The sequence below is a fragment of the Temnothorax curvispinosus genome, unplaced genomic scaffold, assembly GCF_003070985.1.
Source record: "Temnothorax curvispinosus isolate PA1 unplaced genomic scaffold, ASM307098v1 QBEX01007375.1, whole genome shotgun sequence".
In the NCBI taxonomy this organism is placed as follows: domain Eukaryota; kingdom Metazoa; phylum Arthropoda; class Insecta; order Hymenoptera; family Formicidae; genus Temnothorax; species Temnothorax curvispinosus.
The window spans coordinates 15,708-29,473 of NW_020217155.1; the positions used below are offsets into that span (position 1 = coordinate 15,708).

Genomic DNA, 13,766 nt, shown 5'->3' on the forward strand with positions numbered 1-13,766 from the left:
GCATTATGCGTTATGCAGAAATGTGTGCTCCCCGCTTAACAATATTGTTACGTGCTTTGCTACAGTGTTATATGTATATCTGTGCAAAGCACGAAATTATGTTGTTAACATTTATACTGAATAGGTGTCTTATAATTAAAAATAAAGAATTACGAAATTAACAAAAAATGACATTAATGTCAAAATATTTTTATTATAAGTTTGAAAAAGAAAATATTTAAATATATTTTTACATTTTATATGTATAATACAGTGAATATATCTTATAATATACTTTATAATATATAAATATCTCTACTATACCTTATACAATATACTAATCTAACTACTTAATTAATGAATGCATACTCATAGTTTTACTATTGTAAGCATTTAAAATTCCTTTTTTGCATTCAATTTTAACTTTATATAAAATAAAACGTTTCATTATTTTTTCGAAAATATTGTGGCAATTTAACAATGTATCACATTGAATGTGTTTCAGTTTAACTATATAAAATTTAACGAAATCAACTTTTGCGTATTTCAAATGAGGTAAATAACGTCGTATTTCAATTTCCATATGATAAAAAAATCTAAAAGTTTCATCATTCACGAAAAACGATGTATTTGGTTTATAACATCTAAGGCGAAGTAATGCAGAATATTGTGAACTACCATTATATGTTGTGGATCCAGCAGAATTTATACATTGTTTACAAACTTTAGTTAATTTCGAAACTCTAGTTAAAATGTATCCACATATGCCATACAATGAATTTAATTCTTTTTTTGATATACCTATAACTTTATTTTCTATTCCAGGAGGAAGGACAGGAGAAATGTCTTCAAATTGATTATAATTAGTTTTAGCTGGCCGTCTTAAAAAATCAGCAATGAAAGAACCTTCATCTTGGTCATAATTTGTATTTTGTAACGTTTGTAAGTACTGAGAAACCATCAGAACTTTTAAACTGTGTTTAAACTGTAAAGCGTTCGGAATTGGAAATTTTTTTCTAATATTTGAGAAAAGATTTTCCACGCAGTCTTGAGAAAATCGACCAGCAAGAACGTACGAATATTCGTTTATTAATTAAATAATTAGTAAGTTCAATTACAGATTTTGTAGTTATTAAAATGCCTCTTTGGACTGGTTTAAATCGCTGATCTGAACCAATTTTTACATCACGGAATAACTCAATTACCGAATTTAGGAACTGTATGCTTTCATTAAATTTATTTTGTGTTCTTTCATTGTTTTCTTTTTTACCTAAAGCCATCATAGGACTTCGTGCAGTTATTAATCCAAACCATTTAGACATTATTTCAGTAAATTTTGCTGTTGTTTCATATTTTTTATTACCATTTTCATGGTCCATATAATTAAATGCACCACTCACATATCTATTTAACATATTCACTGCGTGACCAACTTTCATTTTATTAAACGTTGTCGTTTTAATAACATTTTTATTTAACTTTGGTGCAAGTTTTAAATGATAATCTTTTTGTTCGGCTACTAATTCTTTAAAATGTTCAAATTGTACAATATCAGAAAATAACTTTAAAGTTTTTACAAATTTTTCAGGCAATAATATAACTTTATTATTAATCAGACAGACTCGGAGATTCTTAAATAGATGTGGAGCGTCGCAGCAAAGAAAAATAATCTACGTGATTCATCAACTGGATGAGATATTGAATTTACAATTTCACCATACCTACTAGCAGATACGTTTCCAAAAGCTCTCCACATTGCTTGGTTTACTCCACCCATATCGGATGTAATACTGTGCACATAAAGACCAATTAATTCTGCTTTTCTAATAATTTCTTCAATGATAGGTTTCAGTTTAACACCATCAAATCCGTTTGGAGTAAAATAATACCCTACGACTTGTTTCCATCTAGTAAAAATGCCAGCAAGCATTTATGACCAAACCATGCGTTGCTTCTGTTTTTTTTCCTATACAATTTAAATGTGAAAATAATACAAAGAATGAAATAATGCAAAAAATGAAATGTGAAATATGAAAGTATACATATTTATAGGTGTTTCATGCGCCATAAAATGTAAGAAAATTGAAAAATATATAATATAGGAAAAATGTTAACAAATGAATAAAACTTGTTACAGAAAAGAAGCATGCAAATTACCAAAAGTGTTAGGAATAGTAGTACCACCAAAACGTGAATTTGTTGATAAATCAACTTAATTCCCACTCATAATACTCATTTCGTCTAATGCAAGCATGCAATCTCTTTGTCTGTCATCTTCAAATTGTTCAACTTTTTCTTTTAGAGCCTCAAATATATCATCACAAATTCCAGGTTCAAATGTAATCGTTTCTAATCTTCTACGAAGTGTCCTAGTAGATGGCAAAGGAATATTTTGTTTCATAAGTTCTTGGTAACCACTATTGGAACATGATACTTTTAACCGAAGTGCTTTTTTTATGGTTTCTTCAGACCATTTATGTACAGTTTTACAACTAGAATCACGTTGGAGCTATTTGATTTGGTCATCATTGAATACTTTGTGTAAAATTTCTGTAGATTTTAATAAACTTTTCTCAACACGTATTCTGTTGTTACTTCTCAGCCGTCTGATACGTCTTAATAAAAAGTTATTTGATCTTAGTACTTTTCGAACGGATACATCTGCAGCTTGAAGCTTAGCATTTGCCACTTTTAATTGTTTTTCCAGATTTTCAGCTTTTAGAACAGCAATTTTCAATGCTTCATCTAACGTTGATGTAGTTGTACAATCTGTTGGAGTTTCATAATCCGTGGAATTGGTTTTTTCACAAATTTTATTAACTTCAGTACTCGGTAATTTACTAGTAAAAACTTCTATTGAATTTATTTGTTGATTTGGTTCTATATTTACTTCCACAATTTCGTCATGCGATGAACTATTGGTATTATAATCTGTTGATGATTGATCATTTAACGGTGGAGAAACTGAAGAAGCTGCAGGTATTATCTGGCAAGGAGAATACAAAAATGTTGAAAAATGCACATTTTTAGTAAAATTATCATAATTTCCTTGTTTCTTATATATGTATATATATATATATACACACATATATATGACATAAAAAATAATAAAAATAAAACTTACATTAACATTATGATTATAAAAAATAGTTGGCTCAGCATCATCTTTTAATTTTTGTTTACCATCTACACGAGGTTTTTCCCACATTGCATCAGAAAAATGTGACTATAAATAAAATCATTTAGATTAATATCATAGTTCCTTCATTAGTTATTTATTATAAAAATACATTTTCATACTTATATGACAAATAAGTCCATGCTCAGGAGGTTTCCAATTAGGCCACAGATTGTTGATATTTTTTATCTAATTTAATTTTTTTTTTACATCTTTTGGAAATCTTCTCATAGAATATCCTTTTTTATTGTTGTTAGTACATCCAGGTATACAACAACCAGCCATTATGCCAGAGAAAACCCTTTTAAAAGTGAAACACGTACATTTATCTATGTATGTATTGTATGTACATACATCTCGATATTTTCAAGTTTTAGTTATCTTATCTCTCTATTAAGCTAAAATAAAAATATAAGCAAACTCACTTTTTATGTAGACTAATTTGGAGATGATATAAATCTTTATATACAACGTCGACGATACAACGATTCCAGGATATACGATTCACGTGTAGTCATCCATCGCCGCCATGGTTTTTCTTCCGTCTAGGGCGTCTAGACTAGAGTCTCTATATACGTGACGTTCACGCCATGTTGTTGCACTCCCAAAGTCTGTCCAGACTCTTATAAAGGGACTCTAGCTGTAACTAGAGTCCTAAATAAATAATCATTTATTTGATTTATTTATTTGATTATTTAGGACTCTAGCTGTAATCAACCAATCAAAAGTAGAAACAATATAGAAGTCTGTGATGCCGCCGCCGCCATCTTATGATCGTATGTATGTACATACGCCCTGCTGTCTATTGGTCTATAACCGACCAATCAGAAGGAGAAACAAGTTCGCGTTTCTCTAGTCGTTAACTGGTAAAGCACCTCTTGTATTCTTTCATCATAGGCAGAAGCCATTGGGATTGGGAGCCAACAATCAAAAGGAAAGAAGAAAGAAAGGTCATTACACAAAAAGTGTGGCTATAGTTGAAAGTTTGAAAAAATTTGACAGTTAAATTTGTCAGGAATTGCAAAGATGGCTTATGTAAACAATATCCTTCAACCGCACGCAGTTAATGTTTCAGAATATATGATACCAGATTGGCTTAATTCAGAACAGAGCACAGGGGTGAGTTGCTGGAATGAACGGTTTTAGGTTATAATGACATTGCAAAGCCGAGATCTGAGAAACAAAACACTTTTATTAGAGATTAACTAAAGACAAATATTTTATCAAATAATTGAAATATAATTATTTGTTTTAAAAAGTTGATTTTGCTGATATTTTTAAATATTTTTTTCATATACTTTGAAGCATATGTGCATAATGAAAGTATAGAATTCAGTAAATACTAGTGAATATACATTTACTTTCGAAAGTAAAGAATAGAAATAAACATGTTATGTTTACTATTATATATATATATATATATATATATATATATATATATATATATGTTTATAAAGATAAAAGAAAGAGAATTGTCGTATCTGGAAAAACATGACTCAGAAATAGATAAACAATTGAACAAAACAACAAGATTGACAGCTTTTATAAGTAGGATACATATTTGTGGTTCATATTTGCACACTCTTCTGTCACTTAGAAAATTTTATTTAAAGATCTGCAAAGAAGATTATGGGTTTATTACATGTTTCCTTACCTTAATTTATGAATTCGCAGTTAACTCTTTTTACGTTAAGTGATGCAATGTTTAAAGCTGTCTTATACTCTATTTGCAGACATCAATCATGGCGTGTGAGTTTAATGGTGGCGTGGTGATAGGTGCTGATTCTCGGGGTACAACGGGGTAAAGTATAATTATTTGGCAAAGCAATTTTTATCTATCACAATTCCTCATGTAAACTTACATAATTTTTTTTAGAGCTTACGTCTCCAATCGTTTTGCTGATAAATTGACGAGAGTAACAGATTATATTTATTGCTGCCGTTCTGGCTCAGCGGCAGATACTCAGGCAATTGCTGACATTGTAGCTTATCACTTAGGATTGCATCAGTAAGATATCAAAGGACATCCTATAAATGTATTGCATCTATTTGTTGATGATAAGATGTACCATCTTTTCAGGATGGAGCTTGGAATGCAGCCATTGGTAGAAACTGCTGCTAATGTATTCCGTGAAATATGCTACAACTACCGAGATTCCCTAATGGCTGGGATCCTAGTTGCAGGATGGGATAAGCAGAAAGGTGGTCAGGTCTACAGCATTCCCATAGGTGGTATGTGTGTGAGACAACCGATCTCGATTGGGGGTTCCGGCTCGACATATGTATATGGATATGTAGATGCTCAATACAAACCCAATATGTCGAAAAATGAGTGTCTCAAACTGGTAGAGAATAGTAAGTATCCGAAAGATTGTTAAGATTCTACAGTTTACATACTAATGATTTTAACACTTCTTTCAGCACTTGCGTTAGCCATGGCTCGTGATGGTAGCAGTGGCGGTGTGATACGAACTGGTGTGATCACAGAGAAGGGAATTGAGAGAAAAGTCATACTGGGTAATGAATTGCCGCGCTTTTATGAAGGGTGAAGATTATGTCAATATGTTTGTCGCGATATGTTTAATGTAAGGTATACATATATTTCTAAAAGGTATATATTTATGCGAGATACATGCCGCATTTGATAATTATAATAAAAGATTATAATTCGATGTTTTTTTTTATTCTTCGATATTCACCCTTGGGAATACAATATTTTTATTTTAACGCAATGTAACAAAATATAGCGATATTATTTGGTTTTGATTGATTATTAATTTATGCTACTCATTTAGAAGTTGCATAAATCACGTCGCATTGATTACGTTGGGGTATTATTATTATTATTATATATTCCGATTATTGAATATTTTTAGATGTTTTTACATGAGAGACTGCCTTTGTACTGAAAGATTCGTGGTGGAATCGCGGCTCTCAATTTAACTAAACATATATCTATATCACTATACTAAATTTAGGTCATATTATTCACTTGCCGGTCTTCTAGCTGCGAGGTATACCGAGTCGTTCATTTTGTACTCCGTACTTTGTGCCCATTGTCAGTTTAATTAGAAGATTGTCATAATGACACTATCATGATGCGCGTAATCGCGGTGCGACGCTCCGGACTCTTTCTCAGGTTCCGTCACAGTTCGCGTGATCTTTATCAAGGTAGTCGTCTCTTGGCTTCCGCGATAGATTCACCATTCTCGGCGTGTGCCAGTCATACTCGTTAGCTACCGATTCGAGCGGAAACCAATTCGTCCTAATTACCTTCGAATTATTAACAGTTGTGAAAATTTAATTTTCGAAGTATTGTGTTATTAAAATTGATAAAATTACAAATTATTTAAACAATGCCGATCTAAGAGTTTCATTGAAATTTATTTTATTTCTTATCTCGTCATATCTTTTAATCTTGTTTTACTGATCCCAAAATAAGCTTATTTGAATGTTTTGTCAAATATTAACACAATTGACTATAATTTTAATAAATAATTACAACATTATTTGAATTTTACTGTATAGATAATTAAACATGACAGGATAATATAGCGAATCGCAAGTTGCAAAAAATATTCCATCGATCTTATCGTGAGCATCCCGCATATTCATCGTGATAGACAATAGCATAACTTCTACTACTTCTGTAATATTGATAGAAGCGTCATTAAGCGTTAGATTAAAACATCACCAGACCAAAATATTTGTTTTGTACATTTCTTTTCCAAGATCTTGGGAGCAAAAAAAAAATATCCCTTCAGTATATCATATTAGATTTAGTTTTGTAAACAAGATGACTTCAGAGGGCACCTTGAACGATCTGGATCTAGCGAAATGGGCGCCAGAAATGCCCACCGTTCAGGAGATCATCAAGTCTATGCAGAATTTCGGTATGCCAGACTACACCATATTCGCTGCGATGTTGGTCATGTGCGGCATTGTCGGTATTTACTTTGGCTTCGTAAAGAAGTCCTCGGGCGAGGATGAGTATTTGGTTGGTGGGAGGAACATGTCAACGTTTCCTGTCAGCCTTAGTCTGCTAGCTAGTTTTATATCAGGTATAACTGTATTCCTTTTTCTACTATTATTTTTATATTGCAAATAGCTTATAAGGATAAAGCGTGTAGATGTGTAGAAACTATACATATACATACATGCGAGAGTACGATTTTATAACACAATTTTCTTGACATTTGTTATTTACACTGCTCAAAAAATTAGGGGATCACTTTTTCTCAGTAAATTTTGCCCTTTTTTAAATTGCAATTACTCAGCGAATAATTGACGTAAAAATAGTTTAAAAAAGGGTTTTACAAGGCAAACTCTCTACTATTAAGGTGCTTTAGTTCAATAAGTTCAATTTCCACTTAGATTACTATTCAAAGGCGTCAGCTTTGAATAAGGACGTATTTGAAATATCCAAAATCTTGAAATTTGCAGTCTTCTACCGCCTAACAAAAAAATTGACGAACATAATCATTCATACCATCTCAAAAATACCGACTTTGCTCTTTCAAATGGAGAAGAAAAAAAAACTTACAATTAGTAAAACTTCGGATTATAAGGGCGACCTCACCGATTTCAATGACCTTGATATATGTTGTCAAGGTTATGACCCCGAGTGACCTTCAAAAGGTTTTAGCTGTCGCTCGTTATTCGTTAAAAAGTTATTAACAAAAATGTTTGGAAAATATAGCAGCTATTTTGAGTATTAGAAGGCATAAATGACTAATATGGTATGTACATGTCGAAATAGTTCACGCATACACTTTCCACGCAAAACGAGGTGCCACATGGGTTCATGGCGTGTTTTACAAGCTCGTTTATATATACATAATGAAACATATATTCTCTATTAATTTCCTGAATACACATATTTTATGTCATCTAGTAATACATAAAATGGGTCTTCTCCAATTCTTTTCACATAGATGATCAACTAACTTATCTTGTTTAATACCACTTCTACTTAAACGAGCTAGTAAAGCACGCCACGAAACCATGTGACAACTGGTCTCGCGCGAAAAGTGTATGCGTGATGGCAGTATTAGGTTCCGCCCCCCTGCGGGGGGCTCCACTATTGTTAAACTAGACACAAGCGTTCATACATGTATTATTTTCACATACATATTAGTCGTTTATGCTTTCTAATACTCAAAATAACTGCTATATTTTGTAAACTTTTTTTGTTGATAACTTTTTAACGAATAACGAGCGACGGCTAAAACCTTCTAAAGGTCACTCGGAGTCATGACCTTGACAACATATATCAAGGTCATTGAAATCGGTGAGGCCTTAATCCGAAGTTTTACCAAAAACTTTATCCTACGATTATTTAGCGAGATATCGCAATTTATCCTCCAACTGCATACTTTTTTTGGACCTTAACAGTGCATACGTGCGGTTTGTCGCGTGCGACGTTATTTTTTCTACCTTAAAGTATTTAAAAAAAATCTGAAAAAATTCACAAAACATCTGTCAACATTGTAGTTGATGATTTTATAGTCATTTTGATAAATATCGTTTATTTAATATTTTATTTTTAATCAACTTTGAATAAGATGAATAAAGAAAAAAGATGAATTTTTTTAAAATCCATTTTGTAAATTTTTCTTTATGCAGTATAAAAAAATTCTTTTAAGGTTTTTTACTTCAAAGCTAAGTGTTCAAGAAAAAAATAATGCACATTGATATCTTCAAAAAAGTTGAATTATACAGGAGGGTCAAAACGGTACTTTTTAGGTAGAAAAAATCGTTGATAAATAAAAATTAAAGGTAAAATTATATATAATATAGCATATATGATATTTCTAAATAATTTATTATAAAATGTAATATAATATGTAGAATATGTTGAAAAAAATTTGTCCATCGAGCTTATTCGGCCGCCGTCTGAAATTTAATTTTTTGGGAATAACTAAATTATCTAAACAAGCAACTATTTGTCAAAATCTTTTAAAGGGACATTGTTTTGACCAAAAACAACATTTATCATGATAAATAATTGCAACATTGTTACTGACAAATAAAGACTTTTTTTTTTACGTGTGGAAATCTACTATTGGGATCCCAGGCCGAAGCCCAGTTTACCCAATAGCCCCCTGTTCGACAGGGGGGGAAGACCCCCTCACCCTCCTGGGAGAGGGATGAGGGGAGTGCCGGGTTCCATGCATGCACATCGCCTACGATACTGCATGCATGACCTACCGGCTAAAACCACACGGGTGTCTTTACCTGCATCGTTGTGGGGGTCGCCCGGGGACAGTTATTATGCATCCGGACGCCCCCCGATGCCTAGCCAGGTTTGGCTTCTTCGCTGAGCCTAGGCTCTGTGGCTAATGACCACTGACACTGGTATGCAGCAGGATGGGGACACCGCCCACCCCGCCGTTCCACCCATTGTTGTGGGAGAATAGTCGACGCGTCGGATTCCCAGCCGGCGCGCCGATCTCCCTCCTCCGAGGTCTCTCCCCGTCGAAGGGGATAGTTCGGAGGTTCAGCACCACTCTTGTATGACAGATAATATAAAGACTATGTCGAGTGTATACCTGGGTCTGAGACGTCCGCGCGTCCGTGCGAAATTTGACTCGCTCGGCATTCAGCGATATGTTTATCTTTCAAAGCGACTTTGGGTCCTTGGATTCCTTTCCCTACTTACCCAGATAGCAGAGTGTGTCAAATGACGTTATAATGCCGTCAAAGTGACGTCTCTAACTCTAACGACAACAATCCGTCACTTTGACTGCACTATTACGCCACTTGACGCCACTCTGCTATCTGGGTACTTTTTTAAAGAGGATCCCTGGTGGAAATAATTTTACAAATTTTCACGCAAAAATTATGCAAAAACTACAATTTCTTATAATATAATTACAACTTTTCACGCTATTTTTACGTAATTTTTACATCAAAAGTACGCGATTTGGGCCATGTTTGTAATTTTTCATAAATTTACGTAGAAATTTTTATGAATAATTAACAACTTTTTGGATATACTACAAACAAAATAAAAAATAAAATTTTCTTCTCTCGTTGAACATTATTTTATTGCTGAAAATCTTGATTACGTGCAAACTTAATTAAATAAATTTATTATTGTACTTAAAAAATTTGCTTACCACCTCTGGATTTGAACCTGAAACTCCCGGCTCTTGAGTCAGTCACCTTCCCATACAGCACAGATTGTTGCAGAAAGCTTCCAGAAAGGTTTCAAACCTTGCAGAAAGTTTCCAAATCTTTCTGGAAGCTTTCTGCAACAATCTGTGCTGTATGGGTTCCGCACTGTGCTACAACATTGTCTATACTCGGCATGTAATATTTCAGAAACATTTCTGCAAAATTCCATTTGAAATATTACACCTTTCATCAATATTTCAGAAATATTTTACAACCGTTTCTGCAACATTTCTGCAATGTTTCAATCGGCACAATTATTTCAAATGCAATTTTGCTGAAAGATTTCGGCAATATTTCGGTAATATTACTGAAATATATCTACGAAATATTCCAGAAACACTTCAGAGATATTTCAAATACATTTTACACTGAGAAAAATGTTTTATATTAGCAAACAAAATTTTGTTACTGACGCAAAAACTATTTGTTGATATGTGAAAAATGAAATATTTTGTTACCGGAACAAAAAAATATATTAAGCCATGTGCGTATAGACGCCGCGCATTTGTCCGAAGATATCCGCTCTCTCAGCCGGTCACCCATCCTCTGACTCTGACTCTGACGCTTCTTTCTTTCTTATACTTGCTTATTTTGGTGAACATAAAGCTATCGCATAACAATATTAACAATACAAATATACGAATAAATATTTTTTGCCAGTCAGCGTCGAATATTATTTTATATTAAATATTACTAAATATTTTATATTTTATATTAAAAATGCTCTATTACAAAATTTGGAATATGAGAGAATTCTTAATAAAAGAGAAAAAAAATGCAATAAAATGCATTATATGTAATAATCAATTTAATTTTTTATAAGTTCTAAAGTCTGTCAGCAACTTTTCGGAAATATTACAAATGCAATGTTGTATGTGAAACATTCAAAAATATAAACGCGTGCAATGTAAACGTAATAATAGTTTTATCATGTATCAGAAATGTTTCTAAACCATTACATCTGCAATATTTCTTCTGCAATATTGTAGAAATTCACTGCCTGCAATTCAATTTTTCATTACCTACGCAATCTTTCAGAAATTTTTCAGAAATATTTTAAATGCAATGTTGCGTTTGATATGTTACAGAAATATTATTCGAGCAATGCAAACGTAATATTACTTTTATAATGTTTCAGAAATATTTCTGAAATATTACATCTGCTACATTTTTTTGTAATATTACAGAAACTTGCAAATATTGTAAACAACTTTCTAAAAGATTTCAGAAATATTGTTAATGCAATATTATAAAAAACATGATGCAGGTACATTTCTGAAATATTTCAGATGCATAGTTACAAATGAAATGTTAACGAAATATTTCTGCACTATTTCCGAATATTTCGATATTTCAGTAACATAACATGCCGAGTGGGTATATATATGGGTATATATGTTACACTTATTGTTAACAGACGTACGGAATAAGGTGTTAGCGCTTAATAAAGTCGGTTCAATATATATATATTCATTATATATATATATATATAATATATTATATATTTCTTACAAAATTGATGTCGGTCATCGATTCAATATCGAATCGATGACTTATCGACATCGAATTTGACATCGAAAATCAGCCGATTTCAATCAAATTGTTTTGGCATCAAGTTGCTTCTTTCTAAGTTCAAAACTCTAAAAATTTTATCTAAAATTAAGAGACTATCACCATATATAGTATAAAGATAGTCATCGATTCGATGTCGATCGATATCGAACCGATGACTATGCATACTCTCATATGGTGACAGGCCGATATTCATAGTCGGTTCTTATATTGTTCAAGACCGTCTTAAGTTCAATTTAAAAAGGCATGAACCAATCGCATACCAATCGTATTAGCGTCTTAAGATATAAACTTAAGACTGTCTTGAAATAAGATCCGACTATGAATACCTGCAGCCATAGTCTCCTAATTTTAGATAAAATTTTTAAAGTTTTGAACACAGGTAACTTAGAAACAAGCCATTAATTCATAATGCTAAAACAATTTGATTGAAATCAGCTGATTTTTTATGTTAATTTCGATGTTGATGAGTTTCCGGTGAATCGACTTTGAATTGACGTCGATTCGACATCAGCCTTCTCGCTGGATAAACATACTAAATATGCGATATGTTCGACATTTTTACATCAGACTATGCTGAAATCTACAACTTGTTGTAGAAGATTGTAATTTTACATAGAAATACGTAAATTGTTGTAAAAATATTTCCACCAGGGAACTTCTATAAATTTACAATATAATTCTCATAAAAATATTAGTAGAATGTTGTACATAGTTATAAATGGTTGTGATTTTTACAATAATCTACAACTTCTATAATTTACTAAGTTCTCATAAAAAATATTTGCAGAATGTTGTAAATAGTTATAAATAGTTATGATTTTTACAATAATCTACAACTTCTTTAATTTACTACGTCTCATAAAAATGTTCGTAAAAAATGTGTTACAATTTTCTATTACTTTTTACAACTTACTACAATTTACTACAATTTACCGTAAATTTCTACAATTTTCACAAATTTGTGATTTGTTGTAGAAGATTATAATTTGTCATAAAAATACGTATATTATCACAGATTAATAGACAGATAGCCAATGGCCCCTCAAAAGTCGAGACCAGCATTTCCGTGCTTTGATTACCGACACACTTTGCCCCTTACCGACAGACTTTGCCCCTAGGATTGAGTCCGGACTAAATCACATTACAGACTTTGCCTCTGGTGCGAGTCTGGACTAAATATACCTGATTTTACCTACAGACTTTGCCCCTGGTGCGAATCCGGACTAATTTTGCAGTGATGCCAGATTTCAGCGGTGATGTCAGATGCTCGATGCTCGGTCAGCCGAGCCGGCGAGAATCGTGCTAGGCTTCTTGTTAATATCTCGGCGCTCGCGCGCGCGTGCGCACCTAGGTCTTGTCGCACTTATTAATTACTTATGATATTTATTGATATATATATATATATATATATATATCAATAAATATCATAAGTATATATATATATGGTTCCCAGTCAAAATGTCTCTCCTAAATGATCTCATACAAAAAAGTCTCGGGAAAAATATCTCAGTCCAAAATATCTCAGTCCAAAAATATCTCAGTCCAAAATGTCTCAGTCCAAAAATATCTCAGTCCAAAAATGTCTCAGTCCAAAATGTCTCAGTCCAAAAATATCTCTGACAATAATTAACTTCGAAGGTACATCATACAATTAATATTACACAATATCATTATAATCAATTACATGTTACAAATTTTGTTACATGTTACATGTTACAAAATATCATTATAAAAAATTAATATTACATTTAATTAGTACATGCATGGACTTTCCACGCGTGGAAAGTTGTAAACCCATGTGGCACCTCGTTTCGCGTGGAAAGTGTATGCGTGGAGGCAGTAGGTTCCGCCCCCC

At 32.4% G+C, this 13,766-nt stretch overlaps 3 protein-coding genes across 4 annotated transcripts in view; 2 read left to right on the forward strand and 1 right to left on the reverse strand.

The window, feature by feature from the left end:
- Positions 1-298: 298 nt before the first annotated feature.
- On the reverse strand, positions 299-3,801 carry LOC112456990. Of its 2 annotated transcripts, XR_003041042.1 has the most exons (5): positions 3,583-3,800; positions 3,280-3,458; positions 3,104-3,205; positions 2,137-2,965; positions 299-1,945 (listed from the first exon to the last, which is right to left on the reverse strand). XR_003041042.1 is itself a non-coding variant. In XM_025019819.1 (4 exons), exons 3-4 carry the CDS (start codon positions 3,185-3,187, stop codon positions 2,489-2,491), a joined length of 561 nt encoding a protein of 186 aa, XP_024875587.1. In that variant the 5' UTR covers positions 3,188-3,205; positions 3,280-3,458; positions 3,583-3,801; the 3' UTR covers positions 2,136-2,488. The 2 variants fall into 2 exon arrangements, 1 of the variants encoding a protein (XP_024875587.1); XM_025019819.1 differs by lacking the exon at positions 299-1,945 and having other exon boundaries at positions 2,136-2,965; positions 3,583-3,801.
- A 248-nt stretch (positions 3,802-4,049) lies between these two features.
- Positions 4,050-5,818, forward strand: LOC112456987 (proteasome subunit beta type-6). Its single transcript, XM_025019814.1, has 5 exons — positions 4,050-4,276; positions 4,891-4,958; positions 5,034-5,165; positions 5,238-5,512; positions 5,579-5,818. The coding sequence occupies exons 1-5, from the start codon at positions 4,184-4,186 to the stop codon at positions 5,704-5,706; spliced, it is 696 nt and encodes a 231-aa protein (XP_024875582.1). The 5' UTR covers positions 4,050-4,183; the 3' UTR covers positions 5,707-5,818.
- Positions 5,819-6,353: 535 nt separating this feature from the next.
- Positions 6,354-13,766, forward strand: part of LOC112456989 — a 42,504-nt gene continuing 35,091 nt past the window's right edge. Inside the window, exons 1-2 of the mRNA XM_025019817.1 lie at positions 6,354-6,388; positions 6,964-7,218. Coding sequence (XP_024875585.1) covers positions 7,008-7,218 — 211 coding nt within the window. The 5' untranslated portion in view covers positions 6,354-6,388; positions 6,964-7,007. The remainder of the gene's footprint in view (positions 6,389-6,963; positions 7,219-13,766) is intronic.